Genomic DNA, 22,959 nt, shown 5'->3' on the forward strand with positions numbered 1-22,959 from the left:
GGGTCTTCCAGCATGACAACGACCCCGAACACACAGCCAGGGCAACTTAGGAGTGGCTCCGTAAGAAGCATCTCAAGGTCCTGGAGTGGCCTAGCCATTCACCGGACTTGAACCCAATAGAAAATCTTTGGAGGGAGTTGAAAGTCCGTATTGCCCAGCAACAGCCCCGAAAACTGAAGGATCTGGAGAAGGTCTGCTGCAGTGTGTGCAAACCTGGTCAAGAACTACAGGAAAAATATGATCTCTGTAATTGCAAACAAAGGTTTCTGTACCAAATATTAAGTTCTGCTTTTCTGATGTATCAAATACTTATGTCATGCAATAAAATGCTAATTAATAACTTAAAAATCATACAGTGTGATTTTCTGGATTGTTGTTTTAGAATCCGTCACTCACAGTTGAAGAGTACCTATGATAAAAATTACAGACTTCTATATGGTACAAGTGGGAAACCTGCAAAATCAGCAGTGTATCAAATACTTGTTCTCCCCACTGTCGTAAGTCCATTCAAACGAGTTACTAAGTCGTTCAAACAAGATAGTCATTAGTATGTCTAATTAGGCCAAATTTATTATGCAGCAGCATTAGAAGGCCATGTAATGGTTGCTACAACTCAGATTCTTATCAATGAAAATGTTCACACTAAACAGAACAAACAAGTGGAACACTGGAGCCACCAAGAAGTCAGTTTTCAGTATTATAAAATAAATACAATTATTTAAAGAGAAACATAGCAAAAAACAAAATTAGTAGTAGAAAAAATGTGTTTGTACCAAGTCGTTTATATGAGATACTATGTTCTTTCAAATGAGAGAAACATTTTTTTTTACTGTCTTGGTCTTCAGGGCTTCTGTAGTTGTAGACTATTCAGAGCAGTTTGATTGATTTTATTTTTCACTTCGACAGACTTTTGTGTGGCGATCAGTGGCAATAATTCATAATTAAATCCATTTTAATTTAATGTTGTATCTTAAATTGTGGAAAGGTACTAGTGGGTGAACACTTTTGAAAGACACCGTATATGTTCACAGGGTGCATGGTTACTGAAGGGTGTTCTACATATAATTCATTTATTTATACATGCAAACCCAACAGTATCATACAAAGGTATTTGTATTTGGGGTGAACTAGTTGCTTCAGTCTTCTACTTACATAAAAATGTAAATCCTAGTAATGGGAGTCATTGCATCATTCAAATCATTTTTAATATCTGATTGTTTCTAGACATCCAAGGAGGCAGAATGAGATTTGGATTTATGACCTCACAAAACTAGTTATAAATGCTTTCAATTGGTGTATATCTGCATCTTAGCTGGTGTGTGTGACTTCTAAAGACAGTTGCACAGTAGCTAATTCAGGTGAATACTTACGCAACAAACCATAGCAATGGGGGTGAATCCTTACGCAATGAATTATTTTCTGTTTTATATTAGTAAATTGTTTAGCTTGTTAGAACTTATTTCCCACATACTTCTTACATTGAAGCATCATCCAGACAGTTGTTTTGGTCGATGTAATAGTTATTTAACTTATTTTTATTTTGTGCAAGAGCCATATATCACAGTTGCCAGACAAGACAAAAGATATACTTCAAAACAATCCCACAGTGAACTACACAAGCATGTTATGTCTTTGATGCTTATAAAGGCATGCCATGTCATGTACACCTCCAAAATTCCAAGAAGCCAGGTTCTCAAGGCTAATCTGTTTTATCCCACTTTCGAGCTCAATCCAATTTAATTCATATTTTGGTATGTGTAGCCACACAGCCTGTGTGGACAAGCAAAAGATGACAGGCCTACCTCATTTTATCAGTGATGGTAACAACACTGAATGTATAAAAGCTAAAGTAGCTAATTCATTTTCCTTAAATGCAAATACAACTAGGGATGATTGCAGCAAAAAAATACATTGTGTTCTTTGGAAAATATTAGGACCTCATAGCAAGGTGATTTGCAGGTCCAATTATCAGAGGACATTTGGGTGAACATATGAAACACAAAATATAAAGCCAATGCCTGTAATCGAACAGGGGAATTCCAGTTCAAGGTTTTTTTATGAATATGGATAAGCATGCTGAAGGAGTGTGGACAAACAAGGACAGTTTTGGCAGTGTCCAAAAATCCAGTTAAGTTGGGCCAAAATTCTCAGCGATACACAGGACATTACAGATGACAACATTCAGAAAGACCCATGCCACCTTTGTCTGGGTATTGATCCTGTGGATGCTCTCTGCCCCACTACATTTAAATTAATAGATGATCTATTCCAGCAGCAGCAAGGAAGTGTTTAACAAAGTGCTGGAAATGTAAGCATGGCCCTCCAAGGATATGTGGTTAGGATAATGGGGTGAAATGCTGACGTGGAGAGAATAACATCAATCTTGCAACATAGAAAGCAGAGGTACGACAGTGTTTGGTCAGAATTCATAAATTATCGCAAAAGCCTTACCTGATCATTTCTGAATATTCTTCTATTCTTGCTCTTTACTTTAGGTATAGTATTTCACATTTCTTCCCCTGATATGACACCGACCATATCCATAGAATAAACAACTGTTAAGGACTAGCAAGACTGCTGTTATTTATTATTGATTTTGCTATCTGGAAAAACATAACTTTTAACACCTAGATTTGAGGTCAAAATAACAGGTCTGAGAGTTTTCTTACGGCATCAGAAAAATTATTACATTTTACATGGCACGTTTCCTAGTGTACAACCTTACATCATACATTCACTTTATTTGGAGAAAACTTGTTGAAAAGTTTCTGTCGGATCTCTTTAGTCTGAAGACCATAGATAATAGGATTAACCCAAGGGGGGATGACATGAAACAAAATGGCTGCCAGTTTTCTGTGGTTCGACCATTCAGGGAAGCGATGAAGAAAGATGAAGATGAAACCAGAAACCAGCATAATGATATATACAGTCAGGTGTGTGGAGCAGGTCTGCAGGGCCTTGCTACTCAGAACCCGGTTTTTGTTTTTCTTACACACTATAGCTATCCTAATGTATGTGAATGTCAAACTCCCCATTGACGATCCCAGGAGTAAGATGGTAAAAGTGAGTCCATAGATATTGTTAATAACAGTGCTTTCACAGGAGAGTTTAAATATTGAGGCATTGTCACAGAAAGGGTGAAGAATTTCCGATCTGCAGCGAGAAAGTCGGAAGGTGAGGCCCAAGAGAACCCCAACAAAGAGAAAAGCAGAACCCCATGCAAACACAATTAGTTTAACAATCATCCTGTTTGTCATTATCATAGTGTATTGCAAGGGCTTACAGATGGCCACATATCTGTCAAAGGCCATTATCATCAATATTGTATGTGAGCTGGTACCAAACATGTGAGCGCCAAATGCTTGGATAGCACATTCAATATAGTTTATGTAGCGTTCTGTGCTTGCCACGAATATGTCACTCAGCAAACGGGGGATGATAACAGTGGCTCCAAGTGCATCGTTGAGAGGTAGGTTGCAGAAAATAATGTACATGGGATGGTGTAGGCTCCTCTCCATTGTGATCAGCACAATGAGGCTGATATTGGACACCATGGTGAAGATGTAGATGATGAGAAAAAGGATGAAGGCTGGGTAGGAGGACTGTTGTGTGACATTTAACCCCTCCAGGAACAACATGTCCCTTGGGTAGGAAAGATTTTCCATTTGTCAAGCAGAGAATCACAGGAACCTGAAGAGCGGGGAAGACTGCAAGAGTGTTATTTTTATAATAAATACCAGTTAAATTATAATTTAAGAATGCTTTCTGTGGCCATAATTGTATTATGAACACAAGCCCATATATCAAATAATAATTATAATTAGTTGATTTTGTTGAAAAAAGATCTCAGTATAAAAAACTAAATAGCACAAGCATTTACAGAATACAGCATTGTAGGGGGAGTAGGCAAACATTTTTGGAAACATTTTAGAACATAGTAGCCTCAAAAATATACAGACTATACTGGTGCATTGTAGAAGGCCACTAACTTTCCAGAGAAAAAGCTAGTCTTTTACCTAGCAATGTCTGCCAGTCATTGTCTTTATGTATGTCTTGGTTTTCCTTTAAACAGGATTGAAGCAGAGTTGTCATGTGGGTGTTTGATAATTCAAAGTTCAAATCACTCTGTAAGGCTGTTTCAGGGAAACAAAATTTTCTTCCATACTCCCTTCTGAATTTAATTCAAAAGTAAACTATTTTAAAAAAGTGAACTGACTATAAAATATTTTATAATTCAATAAATTTCAATACAATTGAAAATATCCTACTCTGACAGATATAAAAATCATCATCACAGCCTCATAACAAGGAATGTCCCTGACTTAAAGAGTTGATGAATAACACCTTACAGAGTTTCCTTACTTCGATTCCTGGGTTTTCTTTCACGCCTCAAGACTGAAAGAGCATCACAGCCTTTAATCCAAAACCCTGACGTGGTGACACGGCCAATCGTAGCTCACCAGTATTATCATAGATGCAACAATGGGAGCCATAATTAAAGTCAGTGGCCTCAGGTGAAATCAAACTCCAGGAAAAACAAGTGACGACTATCGGATAGTTACTCACATGGGAATTGTATGTACAATCTGTTTTGAATGTTTGATTTGAAAGCAGAATGGAAACCTGTATTGGGGATCTTTGAAATGTGTTCATTTGTAATAATAAAAAGAGAGTAATTATAGGTGAATGACATATAATCAATATATAGCATAATGTTCAAAAGTTTGGGGTCACTTAAACATTTTCTTTTTTTTTTTGGTTAAAGAAAATCACTTTGTTTGCCAAAATAACATGAAATTGATCAGAAATTCAGTGTAGACATTGTTTACGTAGTAAATGACTATTGTAGCAGGAAAGGGCTGATTTTAAATGTAATACGTAGGCAAACAGAGGCCAATTATCAGTCAAAATCTGTCCTGTGTTCCAATAGCATGTTGTGTTTGCTAAGCCACATTTTTTATTTTAAAAGGTTATGCGATCATTAGAAAACCCTTTTGCAATTACTGTATTTTAGCACACCGGAAAACTGTTGTGCTTATTAAAGAAGCAATGAAACTGGCCTTCAGTAGACAAGTGCAGTATCTGCAGCATCAGCAACGGTTGGTTTGATTACAGGCTCAAACTACTCAGAAAAAAATAACTTTAATCGGAAACGTCAGTGTATTCTTTTTCTGAGAAATGAAGCCTATTCCATGCAAGAAATTGCCAAGAAACTGAAGATCTTGTACAACGATGTGTACTAATCCCTTCACAGAACAGTGCAAACTGGCTCTAACCAGAATAGAAAGTGGAGTGGGAGGCCCCAGTGCACAACTGAACAAGAGGATAAATACATTAGAGTGTCTAGTTTGAGAAACAGACGCCTCACAGGTCCTTAACTTCATTAAATAGGACCCGCAAAACACCAGTCTCAATGTCAACAGTAAAGAGGCGACTCCCAGATGCTCAACATGAAAAATTACTTAAATACTTTATATTAAATCATTACTGTGCATTACATCATTAATATACAATGAGTGTAAAGTAAAGGACTGAACATTTTGCACTGGAGAACTCATTTGTAAACTACACGAAATGCAAATATGACTCAATCAATCAAATGTATTTATAAAGCCCTTTTTACAAAAGCAGTTGTCACAAAGTGCTTTACAGAGACACCCGGCCTTAAACCCCAAGGAGCAAACAACAGTAGTGTTGGATTTCAGTGGCTAGGAAAAACTCCCTAAGAAGGCCAAATTTTAGGAAGAAACCAAGAGAGGACCCAGGCTCAGAGGGGTGACCAGTCCTCTTCTGGCTGTGCCGGGTGAGATAAGAGTCCAATTGGGCTAAATCCAGAGTCTATTTGATTTTAGACTAGGTCAAAAGTATGACCAGGTGGACAAGGACAGGGACAGCAACGGGCCCCCCAAACCAGGTACTCCACAGGTGTGGACCTGGACCTCATCTCCTCCTCAAATTTAAATCTATAGGAGACTGAGAAAAGTTAGAAAGTGCATTCCTCATATCCCCCAGCACAATAATATAGCAGCGTAACACCTTGGAACTGAGACGGGGGGGTCCGGTGACACTGTGACCCTACCCGGGGGAGGCCCCGGACAGGGCCCAAAAGGCAGGAAATCAATCCACCCACATTGCCAAATATCAACCAAGGGGCACACCCACCAACCGCAACCCCCCTGAATGAGGGCCGAGTATTGCCAGCAGCATACAGCCCAATTGCACAAGTGCGCAACAGAGAGTCAACAACAAGACAGTGACTCTTCCCCCGAAAGGCATTGGAGGTAGGGCATATCAGTGGCGCCGAGAGCCCACCTGGCAAGACAGCAAGGGTTGACAGTATCAAGCCTACTGGTCACCTTCACGCCCCCGGGCCAGGCTACACCTAATTATAAACCGTGCTGTAGAGATGAGTTTTTAGTAGACACTTGAAAGTTTGCACTGAGGTTGCATTTCTAACCTTAATTGGCAGATCATTCCACAGTAGTGGAGCTCTATGAGAAAAGGCCCTGCCGCCAGCTGTTTGTTAAGAAATTCTAGGTACAACTAAAAGGCCTGCATCTTGCGATCGTAGGTTACATATAGGTATGTATGGCTGGATCATTTCAGCAAGGTAAGTAGGAGCAGGTCCATGTATTGATTTATAGGTTAAGAGTAAAACCTTAAAATCAGCCATAACCCTAACAGGCAGCCAGTGTAAGGACGCTAGGACAGGAGTAATGTGTTCAAATGTTTTTGTTCTGGTTAGTAATATCTGAAACGCATGCTTCCCAAGTAGCTAATTTAGGGGCTTCTCCATGCTTCATTGAAATATATAACTGTGTGTCATCAGCGTAACAGTGGAAATTTACATTGTGATTTCAGATTACATCGCCCAGAGGGAGCATATATAGTGAGAACAATAATGGGCCCAGAACCGAGCCTTGAGGAACACCAAAGCATACCTTTGACTTGTCAGATGAAATGCCATCCACACTAACAAACTGATATCTTTCAGATAAGATTCAAACCAGGCTAGAACATTTAAACCATGCTAGAACATGTCCACGTAGCCCATATGAGTTTCCAGTCTCTCTAAGAGAACGGAGTGATCAATAGTGTCAAAAGCAGCACTGAGATCAAGAAGCAACAGGACGGATGCAGAACCTTTGTCTGAGGCCATTAGATGGTAATTTGTTACCTTCACGAGTGCAGTCTCAGTAATATGATGGGATCTGAAACCGGACTGGAGTATTTCATAATATTATCTGTCCTCAGGAAGGCATTCAGTTGTTGGGAAACACATATTTCTAAGATTTTTGAGAGGAACGTGAGGTTCGATATTGGCCTATAATTGTTTAGTATGTCGGGATTCAGATTTTTATTTTTTTGAAGAGGCTTAATTTTCGCTAATTTTATTGAGTTTGGTACACATCCGGAGGAAAGGGAGCAATTTATTATGTTCAGCATTGGCTGACCTAGCACAGGAAATAGCTCCTTAAGTAATTTTGTTGGAATCGGGTCTAGCTGAGAGTGTGTGGGTTTAGAACTCATTACAAATTAAGTAAATGTGTCGAGCGATACGGTATCAAAAATCTCAAGTGTTCCCATTGACACCTGCTCAGGGAGGTTCAGAAAATGTTTAGGACAACTGAGATTTTGAGGACCATAACTATTTAAGTAGGAGTCAGTTATTTGTTTTCTAATGGTGATATTTTCATCAAAGTAGTTCATGTATTCATTACAACTCAAGTGAAGACCCACTTCACTTGCTAAGCTTTGCTTTTTTGTTAACTTTGCAACTGGATCGAAGAGAAATTTTGGATTGTTTTTGTTCACCTCAATCAGGTTGGAGAAATAAGCTGATCTAGCAGACGTGAGTGATTTTCGTTATTGTAGTGTACTATCTATCCAGGCTAAATACTTCCAACTTGGTGGAGCGCCACTTTTGCTCCAATTTTCTGGAGGCTTGCTTAAGTGCTCTAGTATTGTCTGTGTACCAGGGAGCAAGTATCTTGTTGCGTATTTCTTTTGTTTTTAGTGGTGCAACTGTGTTTAATGTATTTCGCAGTGTTGAGTTTAGATCCTCGATTTGATCATTTACAGATTTATTTACTCTGTCGTTAATGAGCGAACTTGTAAGAATATCAAGGAATTTATTTGTAGTCCGAGAATTTATAGTACGGCTTTTGAAACTCATTGTTTCCGGAGCAAGTGGAGTTCTTGTTTTAACGGGAAATGTAATAAGACAGTGATCCGATAATCCAGGATTTTGTGGGGAATTTATTAGATCTACAATATCTATTTCTCGTGACAGGACTAAATCTAAGGTGTGATTGTGGCAATGTGTTGGACCTGAGACATGTTGGATAAAACCCATTGAGTCAATGATGGCTTCAAAGGCTTTTTGAAGAGGATCATTGGACTTTTCCATATGAATATTGAAATCGCCAAAAAATAGAATACTATCTGCCATGACTACAAGGTTAGACAAGAATTCTGGAAACTCATTGAGGAACATTGTGTATGGCCTGGGGGGCCTATAAATAGTAGCTATGTAAAATGATTTATCCTGGTTAACTTTCATTAGTAAAACTTCAAAAGAATGAAACTCAGTGATATGTTTGAGAGTAAATTTATATAAACCAATAACATCTAGTTTATGATCAGAGATTAATTCATTTACGGCAACTGACTTTGGAGCAAGGGATCGAACATTTAGTAGTCCCATTTTGAGATGCGAGGTGATACGGTCATTTATATTTGTGAATAAGGTGGAGGAAGGCTTTATCTTAATAAGGTTGTTTTTGTTAGCACTACGTTGTTTAACTCTTCTCAGCTTGGAACGAGTCACAGAGGCAATAGGTAAAGCTGTACTAACTACTCTGGCTATGCTATTGACATGCTCCACTATGCTAGCAGGCTGGCTAACAGGCTAATCTCATGTTAAGGCTATATGAGTGAGACTCCTGTCAATGTTCCTAGATAAAAGAAGAGCACCACTCCAGCTAAGATGGAGTCCGTGGCTCCTCAACAGATCAGGCCTGGCCCTATTTCTGGGAGAGTCCCAAAAAGAAAGCCAGTTATCTATAAACTCTACCTCCTGCGACGGGCAGAACTCCGTTTTCAGCCAGCGATTGAGTTGCGCCAGTCTGCTGTAGAGCTCGTCACCACCCCTAGCTGGGAAGGGGAGAGAGACAATTACTCAATGCCAATACATCTTTCTAGCTAGTTTACACGCTGATGCTATGTTCTGCTTCGTAACCTCTGACTGTTTCATCCTAACGTTGTTGGTGCCAACGTGAATAACATCTCTGTACTCTCTATACTTGCCAGTTTTAGACTTTGCTAGCACCAACCTTAGATTTGCGGCTACGTCGGTGGCTCTGCCCCCTGGTAAACAGTGTACGATCGCCGGCTGATTCTTTAGTCTAATACTGCGGGTAATGGAATCGCCAATGACTAAATTTTTCAGTTTTTCAAGGCCACCGATAGAAAATGTCTGCCGATCATTCTCCTCCGAAGACGGCTCGGGCCTTGACTCCGACTCCAGTGGAGAAAACCTGTTGAAAGCCTCAGTTGGATTTAGCAACGATTCAGGTTTAACTGGTCGACGACATTTCTTCCCAGTAACCAAGAGAAAGTTATTGCCTGGCTGCAGGAGCTGTGCCGGGGGGCTAACAAGACTATTGTTTCTTCCTGGTGGCACAGATGCAGTTTATTTATCTATTTCTACACGAGCATATCCTTGCCTGACATTTACGTCAGAAGCTGAGCCTCTAACTCTGCTATCTTTAACTGAAGACGATAGTTCTCCTCCGTGTTGTTGTTACAACAATCACAGTGATAAGGCATTTTAATGATACTTAGCTTCTGGTGTTCAGGGGTGAGTAGTTCTGTTAATTATGTCCAAAAAGAGTCCCGGTGTAGTAAAGTTGGGTAAGAGGTCAACAGATACAAATATTGCGTTGGTAGAACTCTTAAAATAGAATTTTGACCAATTAGTTTATATCGAGTAAATTCGAAAAAGTTTGGCAGGTAGCCAGGTAGGTAACAGCAGGCAGCGTACATCATGTCAACAATCAGCAATCTCAACAATCCCACAATGCAATTCGTCGATCAATTTTAATGACTGCATCCATTAAGAATTTAAAGTGTTCTTAAAATATTTTATAAAAGGCATTAAATATTTCATGGAACACTGTGACCATCATTTATATGTAGTCCCTCTAAAATGAATGGCAGGGCTAGGAGAATGCATATCAGGTAAGCTACCCAGAGGTCAGCAGGGACCTTTAAGAAACTGCAGGAATTTCTAACAGGAACTGTGCACTCCCTACACACCTACACACATTACAACCATTGAGCATATTCTTCACCTCTCGGGTATGGTCGCTAGACGATACCCATATCTCACAGAAATAACATCCAAGCCCATAAATCATTTGTAAATATTATTTATGGGCTTATTACTGTGTAACTGTGTTATGGTCTAATTAGACCAAGACACAACATTTTGGCATTTATTCCAAAAGGTATTTTTGGTGCAAAGCCAACTTGTAAACACATTTCTAACCCTTCTAGTTACGTTTACATTACCCATTGTCCCTGAAGACACATTCCAAGAGTGGAGTCTGATACAGATAATCAGCAATTATTGATTGTTGTGGAAATCACTAAATGGGAAAGGCACAGAGATTGCCCACTGTGTCCCCCTCCCATGCATGTTTAGCCTGGGCAATGATGCCCAGCCTGCCGCCTCCCTCCTCAATGAGCTCAACTGATTCTGTGCACGGTTTGAGGCGACTACCACCATCCCTTCTGGAAAGCTTGCTGAGTACCAGGACGACTGCACTCCATGTATAGCCACGGCTAACATGAGGAGAGCTTTCAAAACAGTGAAGTTTCAAGTTAGTTCCAACATAGCGCCGACCAACACAAGAATTTAATTGTTCAGAATGACGTTGTGTTATTCTGTGCATTTTATGAATAAAAAAGACTTTGACTCCTGTCCTGATTATTTTCACTTCAATCTTAATATAGCACACCCGACTCTATTCATTCAGTGGTTATTAATAAATGACGCTGCAGTTAGATGGGGATAGAAAACTATCAGTTCAGTGTTGGAGACCCTGAAGTTTTCACAAAATAAGCAATGTTTTGGAAATGATAAGTATCAACAGAGAACAGCACTCATGTGGAACACTTAAGCCGTGGAAGACCTATTTAACCTGTTAGTGCTTCAACTTTTCATGTCAACAATTATTCATTTGTAGTCTATTTATCTGGCGATATATTTATCTAGTTGAATGTATACATACATACATACATACATCTTCTTCCGCTTCATCCGGGGCCGGGTCGCGGGGGCAGCAGTCTAAGCAGAGATGCCCAGACTTCCCTCTCCCCAGACACTTCCTCCAGCTCTTCTGGGGGTACACCGAGGCGTTCCCAGGCCAGCCGGGAGACATAGTCCCTCCAGCGTGTCCTAGGTCTTCCCCGGGGTCTCCTCCCGGTGGGACGGGACCGGAACACCTTCTCAGGAAGGCGTTCCGGAGGCATCCGAAACAGATGCCCAAGCCACCTCAGCTGACCCCTCTCGATGTGGAGGAGCAGCGGCTCTACTTCGAGCTCCTCCCGGGTGACCGAGCTTCTCACCCTATCTCTAAGGGAACGCCCAGCCACCCTGCGGAGAAAGCTCATTTCGGCCGCCTGTATCCGGGATCTTGTCCTTTCGGTCATGACCCAAAGCTCATGACCATAGGTGAGAGTAGGAACGTAGATTGACCGGTAAATCGAGAGCTTCGCCTTGCGGCTCAGCTCTTTCTTCACCACAACAGACCGATACATTGACCGCATTACTGCAGAAGCTGCACCGATCCGTCTGTCAATCTCCCGTTCCATCCTTCCCTCACTCGTGAACAAGACCCCTAGATACTTAAACTCCTCCACTTGAGGCAGGCCCTCTCCACCAACCTGAAGTGAGCAAGCCACCCTTTTCCGACTGAGGACCATGGCCTCGGATTTGGAGGTACTGATTCTCATCCTCACCGCTTCACACTCGGCTGCAAACCGTCCCAGCGCATGCTGAAGGTCCTGGTTTGAAGAGGCCAACACGACAACATCATCCGCAAAGAGCAGAGACGAAATCGTGTGGTCCCCACACCTGACACCCTCCGGCCCCTGGCTGCGCCTAGAAATTCTGTCCATAAAAATTATGAACAGAACCGGTGACAAAGGACAGCCCTGCCGGAGTCCAACATGCACTGGGAACAAGTCTGACTTTCTGCCGGCAATGCGGACCAAGCTCCTGCTTCGGTCGTACAGGGACCTGACAGCCCTTAGCAAAGGACCCAGGACCCCATATTCCCGAAGCACTCTCCACAGGATGCTGCGAGGGACACAGTCGAATGCCTTCTCCAAATCCACAAAACACATGTGGATTGGTTGGGCAAACTCCCATGAACCCTCCAACACCCTGTAGAGGGTATAGAGCTGGTCCAGTGTTCCACGGCCCGGACGAAAACCAGACTGTTCCTCCTGAATCCGAGGTTCTACTATTGGCCGTATTCTCCTCTCCAGAACCCTGGCATAGACTTTCCCGGGGAGGCTGAGAAGTGTGATCCCCCTGTAGTTGGAACACACCCTCCGGTCCCCCTTCTTAAAAAGAGGGACCACCACCCCGGTCTGCCATCCCAAAGGCACTGTCCCCGACCGCCACACGATGTTGCACAGGCGTGTCAACCAAGACAGCCCCACAACATCCAGAGACTTGAGGTACTCAGGGCGGATCTCATCCACCCCCGGTGCCTTGCCACCGAGGAGTTTCTTGACCACCTCAGTGACTTCAGCCCGGGTGATGGACGAGTCCACCTCTGAGCCCTCATCCTCTGCTTCCTCAATGGAAGATGTGACGGCGGGATTGAGGAGATCCTCGAAGTACTCCTTCCACCGCCCGACGACATCCCCAGTTGAGGTCAACAGCTGCCCACCTCTACTGTAAACAGCGTTGGTAGGGCACTGTTTCCCGCTCCTGAGGCGCCGGACGGTTTGCCAGAATCTCTTCGAGGCCAGCCGATAGTCCTTCTCCATGGCCTCACCGAACTCCTCCCAGGCCCGAGTTTTTGCCTCCACAACCACCCGGGCTGCAGTCCGCTTGGCCTGTCGGTACCCGTCAGCTGCCTGAGGAGTCCCACAAGCCAACCAGGCCTGATAGGACTCCTTCTTCAGCTTGACGGCATCCCTTACTTCCGGTGTCCACCACCGGGTTCGGGGATTGCCGCCTTGACAGGCACCGGAGACCTTACGTCCACAGCTCCGAACGGCCGCTTCGACAATGGCGGTGGAGAACATGGTCCACTCGGACTCATTATCTCCAGCCTCCCTCGGGATCCAGTCAAAGCTCTGTCGGAGGTGGGAGTTAAAGATCTCTCTGACAGGAGACTCAGCCAGATGTTCCCAGCAGACCCTTACAGTACGCTTGGGCCTGCTGAGTCTGTCCAGCTTCCTCCCCCGCCATCGGATCCAACTCACCACCAGGTGGTGATCAGTTGACAGCTCCGCCCCTCTCTTCACCCGAGTGTCCAAGACATACAGCCGCAGGTCAGATGAAACGACAACAAAGTCGATCATCGACCTGCGGCCTAGGGTGTCCTGGTGCCATGTGCACTGATGGACACCCTTATGCTTGAACATGGTGTTCGTTATGGACAAACTGTGACTAGCACAGAAGTCCAATAACTGAACACCACTCGGGTTCAGATCAGGGGGGCCGTTCCTCCCAATCACACCCCTCCAGGTGTCACTGTCGTTGCCCACGTAGGCGTTGAAGTCCCCCAGTAGAACGATAGAGTCCCCAGTTGGAGCACTTTCCTGCACCCCTCCCAGAGACTCCAAGAAGGTCGGGTACTCTGCACTGCCGTTTGGCCCATAGGCACAAACAACAGTGAGAGACCTATCCCCGACCCGAAGGCGCAGGGAAACGACCCTCTCGTTCACCGGGGTAAACTCCAACACATGGCGGCAGAGCTGGGGAGCTATAAGCAAACCCACACCAGCCCGCCGCCTCTCACCATGGGCAACTCCAGAGTGGTGAAGAGTCCATCCTCTCTCAAGGAGTGTGGTTCCAGAGCCCAAGCCGTGCGTAGAGGTGATCCCGACTACCTCCAGTCGGAACCTCTCAACCTCACGCACTATCTCAGGCTCCTTCCCCGCCAGCGAGGTGACGTTCCACGTCCCTAGAGCTAGTTTCCGTGTCCAGGGATCGGGTTGCCTAGGCCCCTGCCTTCGACTGCCGCCCGATCCTCTTCGCACCGACCCCTTATGGTCCCTCCTGTGGGTGGTGAGCCCACGGGAAGGCGGCCCCACGTCGCTCCTTCGGGCTATGCCCGGCCGGGCCCCATGGGGAAAGGCCCGGCCACCAGGCGCTCGCGTGCGAGCCCCAACCCCGGGCCTGGCTCCAGGGTGGGGCCCCGGCTGCGCCATACCGGGCGACGTCACGGAACTCAAATAATTTTTCATCATTAAGGGGTGTTTTGAACCGCTCTTAGTCTGACCCGTCGCCTAGGACCTGTTTGCCTTGGGAGACCCTACCAGGGGCATATAGCCCCAGACAACATAGCTCCTAGGGTCACTCGGGTACTCAAACCCCTCCACCACGTTAAGGTGGCAGTTCATGGAGGAGCTAGTTGAATGTGATTTTTGCATATGACATGTCCATCCAATCTTGTTTAGGTAATGTTGGAAAGCTAGCTGGCTATAAAATTTAAGATGTGTACTTGCTTGAATGTGCTTCTACAATTAGCTCACTATGATGTCATCTGTTGGTACATTATATTAAGTAAAGCTCATAGTATATGTACATTTACTTTGCAGTTAAAACTTTTTTTAATTCTGTTAACAGAAAATATAGCTAACATAGATCTGAATATGTATGAAATTGAACAATCCGTTATAATATATAACTATCATCTGACTGGTGATCAATATAATGCTGTCAGCTGGAGTGTGATTGAAGCTAATAATAAAACAGCCCCATCGCTGTTAATTAAGAGAGGAGCTGCCCCTTCAGGAATACTGTTTATCTGCTACTGCTAACACATACATGGCTGCGTAGAAGAGATAAAAACTTGCTGGAACGTTTAAATAAACTTAAACAAGGGAGGGGTTGGCTTATGTTGGAGATCGATGGTAGCCAATGTTACTAAGTATATGTTAAAGAACATAGAAAAGCATTTTAAGGAACTGTGTCGATCCTTCTAATCTATTCTATTCTCCCCTGAAGGTTCTCAGGGAGAACCATACATACCCTGACTACGTTCTCCTACTGGAGGGGTTAAAGGTCACTCAAGATTCCTCCTACCCTGCCTTCATTGCTTTACTCCTTATCTACATCTTCGCAATCATGGCCAGTTTTGGCCTCATAGTACTGATCTCCCTGGAGAGAAACCTACACCAGCCCATGTATTTCCTCTTCTGCAACCTGCATCTTAATGACATTGTTGGGGCTACGGTTGTGATGCCTCGTCTTTTATTGGACATTTTGACCACTGCTCCTGAGCGATATATCACATATATAGACTGTGTCATTCAGGCACTCTGTAGTCATGTTTATGCTATGACTTCACATACCATTTTAATGATCATGGACTTTGACAGGTATGTGGCCATCTGCAACCCACTGAGATACACCACCATCATACCATACCATCTTCTTCCGCTTATCCAGGGCCGGGTCGCGGGGGCAGCAGTCTAAGCAGGGATGCCCAGACTTCCCTCTCCCCAGACACTTCCTCTAGCTCTTCCGGGGGGACACCGAGGCGTTCCCAGGCCAGCCGGGAGACATAGTCCCTCCAGCGTGTCCTAGGTCTTCCCCGGGGTCTCCTCCCGGTGGGACGGGACCGGAACACCTTCCCAGGAAGGCGTTCCGGAGGCATCCGAAAAAGATGCCCAAGCCACCTCAGCTGACCCCTCTCGATGATCACCATCATGAACAACAAAATGGATATAAAAAGTCTATACACCCCTGTTAATATGCCAGTTTCTTGTGATGATAAATCATGTCAGACCTTTTTCCACATTTAATGTGACCTATAACATGAAAAATTCAATTGGAAAACAAACTGAAATTTCTTAGAGGGAAAAATTAAAAACTCACAATAACCTGGTTGCATAAGTGTGCACACCCTTATACTAATACTTTTTTGAAGGAACTTTAGATTTTATTACAGCACTCAGTCTTTTTGGGTAGGAGTCTATTAGCATGGCACATCTTGACAGCGCAATATTTGCCCACTCTTCTTTGCAAAAGCGCTCCAAATCTGTCAGATTGCGAGGACATCTCCTGTGCACAACCCTCTTCAGATCACCCCACAGATGTTTAATTGGATTCAGGTCTGAGCTCTGGCTGGGACATTCCAAAACGTTAATCTTCTTCTGGTGAAGCCACGCTTTTGTGGATTTTAATGTGTGCTATGGGTCTTCGTCGTGCTAAAAGGTGAACTTCAGCTTTCTAACGGACTCCTGAAGGTTTTGTGCCAAAATTGCCTGGTATTTGGTACTGTTCATAATTCCCTCCACCCTGACTAAGGCTCCGGTTCCAGCGGGGGAAAAACAGCCCCAAAGCATGATGCTGCCACCACCATGCTTCACTGTGGGTATGGTGTTATTAAGATTATGTGCAGTGTTGTTTATGCGCCAAACATTCCAACCGTGGTTTCATCATTCTAGGTACGAGTGACGTAACAATGGCTGGTCAGACCGCACTTTTATTTACTCACATTTAGCTCAAACAGTGTTTATAACTTTATTTACTCACTGTAATTGTTTGAAGACCACACTATGATAATAACCAGGTAGCAAGCATTCAAGTCGGGAGAAGAAGTGTTACTTACGTAACAACAGGCAGCCAACACTAGCAGTTATATTTTTCTAAAATAAACATAATCCGTCTGACACAAAAACCAATGATATTAGCAACTACTGTAGAGCATTTTACAATTTCCTGGAAAAGCTGTAAACCTTTCTAGAAGTTACGTTACCCGTTTGTGGGAACCGCTATCCTTGTTTATCAAACAAAGATAAAAAGGTGAGTAACTGTAAGAACTTATGGTCATTTACATTTGACAGTCTTTCTGGGAAAACTATGATTTGTTCCTCCCCAATATATCACTGTAAAAATACCTGTAATTTCAATAATATTTATAACATGCAATGAAAGCACTGGATATAGACACTTAATAGCACATTTTTAATTTTCAAATGTTTGTGACCCACCGCCATTTGCCTCACAATATTTTGATTCAGTCCTCAGCAGTGGTACATCATGCAGATACTACATAACTACAGTGTGTGTGTGGTGATCTGAGGGAGTCTGTTTTTGGTGGCTGACTTTCAGTAACTAGTTCAAACAATGGATTTTATTTAATGAAAAAACCTCAACATAATCTTCAAAAATAAATTGTTTCACTGATCGTATTTGTCCATTACTTAATGCAAGAATCGGAATTCATAATTTGTCATAAACCCTTGAGAGCTTCTGAATAATTACGGAAATAAATGATGTACACACCAACTATTGCCTGATAGATAGCATATGTTATACATTGGGGAGAACAATTATTTCATACCCTCCTGATTTTGCAGGTTTTACTACTTACAAAACATGTAGAGGTCTGTAGTTTTTATCATAGGTACACTTCAACTGTGAGAGACGGAATCAAAAACAAAAATCCAGAAAATCACATTGTATGATTTTTTTAAATAATTAATTAGCATTTTATTGCATGACATAAGTATTTGATCACCTACCAACCAGTAAGAATTCCGGCTCTCACAGACCTGTTAGTTTTTCTTTAAGAAACCCTCCTGTTCTCCACTCATTACCTGTACTAACTGCACCTGTTTGAACTCGTTACCTGTATAAAAGACACCTGTCCAGACACTCAATCAAACAGACTCCAACCTCTCCACAATGGCCAAGACCAGACTCCAACCTCTCCACAAATAGCCCATCCCTACACAAGGCTGGGATGGGCTACAGGACAATAGGCAAGCAGCTTGGTGAGAAGGCAACAACTGTTGGCGCAATTATTAGAAAATGGAAGAAGTTCAAGATGACGGTCAATCTCCCTCGGTCTGAGGCTCCATGCAAGATCTCACCTTGTGGGGCATCAATGATCATGAGGAAGGTGAGGGATCAGCCCAGAACTACACAATAGGACCTGGTCAATGACCTGAAGAGAGCTGGGACCACAGTCTCAAAGAAAACCATTAGTAACACACTACGCCGTCATGGATTATATTTCTGCAGCGCACACAAGGTCCCCCTGCTCAAGCCAGCGCATGTCGAGGCCCGTCTGAAGTTTTCCACTGGATGATCCAGAGGAGGAATGGGAGAAGATCATGTGGTCTGATGAGACAAAAATAGAGCTTTTTGGTCTAAACTCCACTCGCCGTGTTTGGAGGAAGAAGAAGGATGAGTACAACCCCAAGAACACCATCCCAACCGTGAAGCATGGAGGTGGAAGAATCATTCTTTGGGAATGCTTTTCTGCAAATGGGACAGGACGACTGCACCGTATTGAGGGGAGGATGGATGGGGCCCTGTATCGCGAGATCTTTGCCAACAACCTCCTTCCCTCAGTAAGAGCATTGAAGATGGGTCGTGGCTGGGTCTTCCAGCATGACAACAACCCAGAACACACAGCCAGGGCAACTAAGGAGTGGCTCCGTAAGAAGCATCTCAAGGTCCTGGAGTGGCCTAGCCATTCTCCAGACCTGAACCCAATAGAAAATCTTTGGAGGGAGCTGAAAGTCCATATTGCCCAGCTACAGCCCCGAAACCTGAAGGATCTGGAGAAGGTCTGCTGCAGTGTGTCCAAACCTGGTCAAGAACTACAGGAAAAATATGATCTCTGTAATTGCAAACAAAGGTTTCTGTACCAAATATTAAGTTCTGCTTTTCTGATGTATCAAATACTTATGTCATGCAATAAAATGCTAATTAATAACTTCAAAATCATACAGTGTGATTTTCTGGATTGTTGTTTTAGAATCCGTCACTCACAGTTGAAGAGTACCTATGATAAAAATTACAGACTTCTATATGGTACAAGTGGGAATCCTGCAAAATCAGCAGTGTATCAAATACTTGTTCTCCCCACTGTCGTAAGTCCATTCAAATGAGTTACTAAGTCGTTCAAACAAGATAGTCATTAGTATGTCTAATTAGGCCAAATTTATTATGCAGCAGCATTAGAAGGCCATGTAATGGTTGCTACAACTCAGATTCTTATCAATGAAAATGTTCACACTAAACAGAACAAACAAGTTGAACACTGGAGCCACCAAGAAGTCAGTTTTCAGTATTATAAAATAAATACAATTATTTAAAGAGAAACATAGCAAAAAACAAAATTAGTAGTAGAAAAAATGTGTTTGTACCAAGTCGTTTATATGAGATACTAAGTTCCTTCAAATGAGATAAAAAATTTTTTTTACTGTCTTGGTCTTCAGGGCTTCCGTAGTTGTAGACTATTCAGAGCAGTTTGATTGATTTTATTTTTCACTTCGACAGACTTTTGTGTGGCGATCAGTGGCAATAATTCATAATTAAATCCATTTTAATTTAATGTTGTATCTTAAATTGTGGAAAGGTACTAGTGGGTGAATACTTTTGAAAGACACCGTATATGTTCACAGGGTGCATGGTTACTGAAGGGTGTTCTACATATAATTCATTTATTTATACATGCAAACCCAACAGTATCATACAAAGGTATTTGTATTTGGGGTGAACTAGTTGCTTCAGTCTTCTACTTACATAAAAATGTAAATCCTAGTAATGGGAGTCATTGCATCATTCAAATCATTTTTAATATCTGATCGTTTCTAGACATCCAAGGAGGCAGAATGAGATTTGGATTTATGACCTCACAAAACTAGTTATAAATGCTTTCAATTGGTGTATATCAGCATCTTAGCTGGTGTGTGTGACTTCTAAAGACAGTTGCACAGTAGCTAATTCAGGTGAATACTTTCGCAACAAACCATAGCAATGGGGGTGAATCCTTACGCAATGAATTATTTTCTGTTTTATATTAGTAAATTGTTTAGCTTGTTAGAACTTATTTCCCACATACTTCTTACATTGAAGCATCATCCAGACAGTTGTTTTGGTCGATGTAATAGTTATTTAACTTATTTTTATTTTGTGCAAGAGCCATATATCACAGTTGCCAGACAAGACAAAAGATATACTTCAAAACAATCCCACAGTGAACTACACAAGCATGTTATGTCTTTGATGCTTATAAAGGCATGCCATGTCATGTACACCTCCAAAATCCAAGAAGCCAGGTTCTCAAGGCTAATCTGTTTTATCCCACTTCGAGCTCAATCCAATTTAATTCATATTTTGGTATGTGTAGCCACACAGCCTGTGTGGACAAGCAAAAGATGACAGGCCTACCTCATTTTATCAGTGATGGTAACAACACTGAATGTATAAAAGGCTAAAGTAGCTAATTCATTTCCTTAAATGCAAATACAACTAGGGATGATTGCAGCAAAAAATACATTGTGTTCTTTGGAAAATATTAGGACCTCATAGCAAGGTGATTTGCAGGTCCAATTATCAGAGGACATTTGGGTGAACATATGAAACACAAAATATAAAGCCAATGCCTGTAATCGAACAGGGGAATTCCAGTTCAAGGTTTTTTTTATGAATATGGATAAGCATGCTGAAGGAGTGTGGACAAACAAGGACAGTTTTTGCAGTGTCCAAAAATCAGTTAAGTTGGGCCAAAATTCTCAGCGATACACAGGACATCACAGATGACAACATTCAGAAAGACCCATGCCACCTTTGTCTGGGTATTGATCCTGTGGATGCTCTCTGCCCCAACTACATTTAAATTAATAGATGATCTATTCCAGCAGCAGCAAGGAAGTGTTTAACAAAGTGCTGGAAATGTAAGCATGGCCCTCCAGGGATATGTGGTTAGGATAATGGGGTGAAATGCTGACGTGGAGAGAATAACATCAATCTTGCAACATAGAAAGCAGAGGTACGACAGTGTTTGGTCAGAATTCATAAATTATCGCAAAAGCCTTACCTGATCATTTCTGAATATTCTTCTATTCTTGCTCTTTACTTTAGGTATAGTATTTCACATTTCTTCCCCTGATGTGACACCGACCATATCCATAGAATAAACAACTGTTAAGGACTAGCAAGACTGCTGTTATTTATTATTGATTTTGCTATCTGGAAAAACATAACTTTTAACACCTAGATTTGAGGTCAAAATAACAGGTCTGAGAGTTTTCTTACGGCATCAGAAAAATGATTACATTTTACATGGCACGTTTCCTAGTGTATAACCTTACATCATACATTCACTTTATTTGGAGAAAACTTGTTGAAAAGTTTCTGTCGGATCTCTTTAGTATGAAGACCATAGATAATAGGATTAACCCAAGGGGGGATGACATGAAACAAAATGGCTGCCAGTTTTCTGTGGTTGGACCATTCAGGGAAGCGATGAAGAAAGATGATGGTGAAACCGGAAACCAGCATAATTATATATACAGACAGGTGTGTGGAGCAGGTCTGCAGGGCCTTGCTACTCAGAACCCGGTTTTTGTTTTTCTTACACACTATAGCTATCCTAAAGTATGTCAATATCAAACTCCCCATTGACGATCCTAGGAGTAAGATGGTAAAAGTGAGTCCATAGATATTGTTAATAACAGTGCTTTCACAGGAGAGTTTAAATATTGAGGCATTGTCACAGAAAGGGTGAAGAATTTCCGATCCGCAACGAGAAAGTCGGAGGGTGAGGCCCAGGAGAACCCCAACAAAGAGAAAAGCAGAACCCCATGCAAACACAATTAGTTTAACAATCATCCTGTTGGTCATTATCATAGTGTATTGCAAGGGCTTACAGATGGCCACATATCTGTCAAAGGACATTATCATCAATATTGTATGTGAGGTGGTACCAAACATGTGAGCGCCAAATGCTTGGATAGCACATTCAATATAGTTTATGTAGCGTTCTGTGCTTGCCACGAATATGTCACTCAGCAAACGGGGGATGATAACAGTGGCTCCAAGTGCATCGTTGAGAGGTAGGTTGCAGAAAATAATGTACATGGGATGGTGCAGGCTCCTCTCCATTGTGATCAGCACAATGAGGCTGATATTGGACACCATGGTGAAGATGTAGATGATGAGAAAAAGGATGAAGGCTGGGTAGGAGGACTGTTGTGTGACATTTAACCCCTCCAGGAGTAACATGTTCCTTGGGTAGGAAAGGTTTTCCATTTGTCAGGCAGAGGATCACAGGAACCTGAAGAGCGGGGAAGACTGCAAGAGTGTTATTTTTATAATAAATACCAGTTAAATTATAATTTAAGAATGCTTTATGTGGCCATAATTGTATTATGAACACAAGCCCATATATCAAATAATAATTATAATTAGTGATTTGTTAAAAAAGATCTCAGTATAAAAAACTAAATAGCACAAGCATTTACAGAATACAGCATTGTAGGGGGAGTAGGCAAACATTTTTGGAAACATTTAGAACATAGTAGCCTCAAAATATACAGACCTATACTGGTGCATTATAGAAGGCCACTAACTTTCCAGAGAAAAAAGCTAGTCAGTTACCTAGCAATGTCTGCCAGTCATTGGCTTAAGTATGTCTTGGTTTTCATTTAAACCGAAGCAGAGTTGTCATGTGGGTGTTTGATAATTGTGTTTTTAGAATAATCATTTTGCTCTACTGAGCAAATCAAAGTTCAAATCACTCTGTAAGGCTGTTTCCGGGAAACAATATTTTCTTCCATACTCCCTTCTGAATTTAATTCAAAAGTAAACTATTTAAAAAAAGTAAACTGACTATAAAATATTTTATAATTCAAAACATTTCAATACAATTGAAAATATCCTACTCTGACAGATAGAAAAAT

General features: G+C 42.1%; 2 protein-coding genes across 2 annotated transcripts; both read right to left on the reverse strand.

Moving 5' to 3' along the window:
* Positions 1 to 2,726: 2,726 nt before the first annotated feature.
* On the reverse strand, positions 2,727 to 3,638 carry LOC106024369 (olfactory receptor 1L3-like). The gene is made up of 2 exons (XM_029120661.1): positions 3,312 to 3,638; positions 2,727 to 3,182 (listed from the first exon to the last, which is right to left on the reverse strand). The coding sequence occupies exons 1-2, from the start codon at positions 3,636 to 3,638 to the stop codon at positions 2,727 to 2,729; spliced, it is 783 nt and encodes a 260-aa protein (XP_028976494.1).
* A 17,732-nt stretch (positions 3,639 to 21,370) lies between these two features.
* LOC114839453 (olfactory receptor 1L3-like) lies at positions 21,371 to 22,309 on the reverse strand. The gene is made up of 2 exons (XM_029120660.1): positions 21,956 to 22,309; positions 21,371 to 21,826 (listed from the first exon to the last, which is right to left on the reverse strand). Exons 1-2 carry the CDS (start codon positions 22,307 to 22,309, stop codon positions 21,371 to 21,373), a joined length of 810 nt encoding a protein of 269 aa, XP_028976493.1.
* Between the last annotated feature and the right edge of the window lie 650 nt (positions 22,310 to 22,959).

The sequence above is a fragment of the Esox lucius genome, chromosome 7, assembly GCF_011004845.1.
Source record: "Esox lucius isolate fEsoLuc1 chromosome 7, fEsoLuc1.pri, whole genome shotgun sequence".
Classification (NCBI taxonomy): Eukaryota; Metazoa; Chordata; class Actinopteri; order Esociformes; family Esocidae; genus Esox; species Esox lucius.

Bases quoted from the DNA above. Each gene is read 5' to 3' on its own strand.
- LOC106024369 (XM_029120661.1), bottom strand. From the start codon at position 3,638: ATGTTGTTCCTGGAGGGGTTAAATGTCACACAACAGTCCTCCTACCCA. The intron at 3,183-3,311 runs ATGGCCTTTGAC...GGGGTTCTCTTG, and splicing joins CACATACAATATTGATGATA to GGCCTCACCTTCCGACTTTC.
- LOC114839453 (XM_029120660.1), bottom strand. From the start codon at position 22,309: ATGGAAAACCTTTCCTACCCAAGGAACATGTTACTCCTGGAGGGGTTA. The intron at 21,827-21,955 runs ATGTCCTTTGAC...GGGGTTCTCCTG, and splicing joins CACATACAATATTGATGATA to GGCCTCACCCTCCGACTTTC.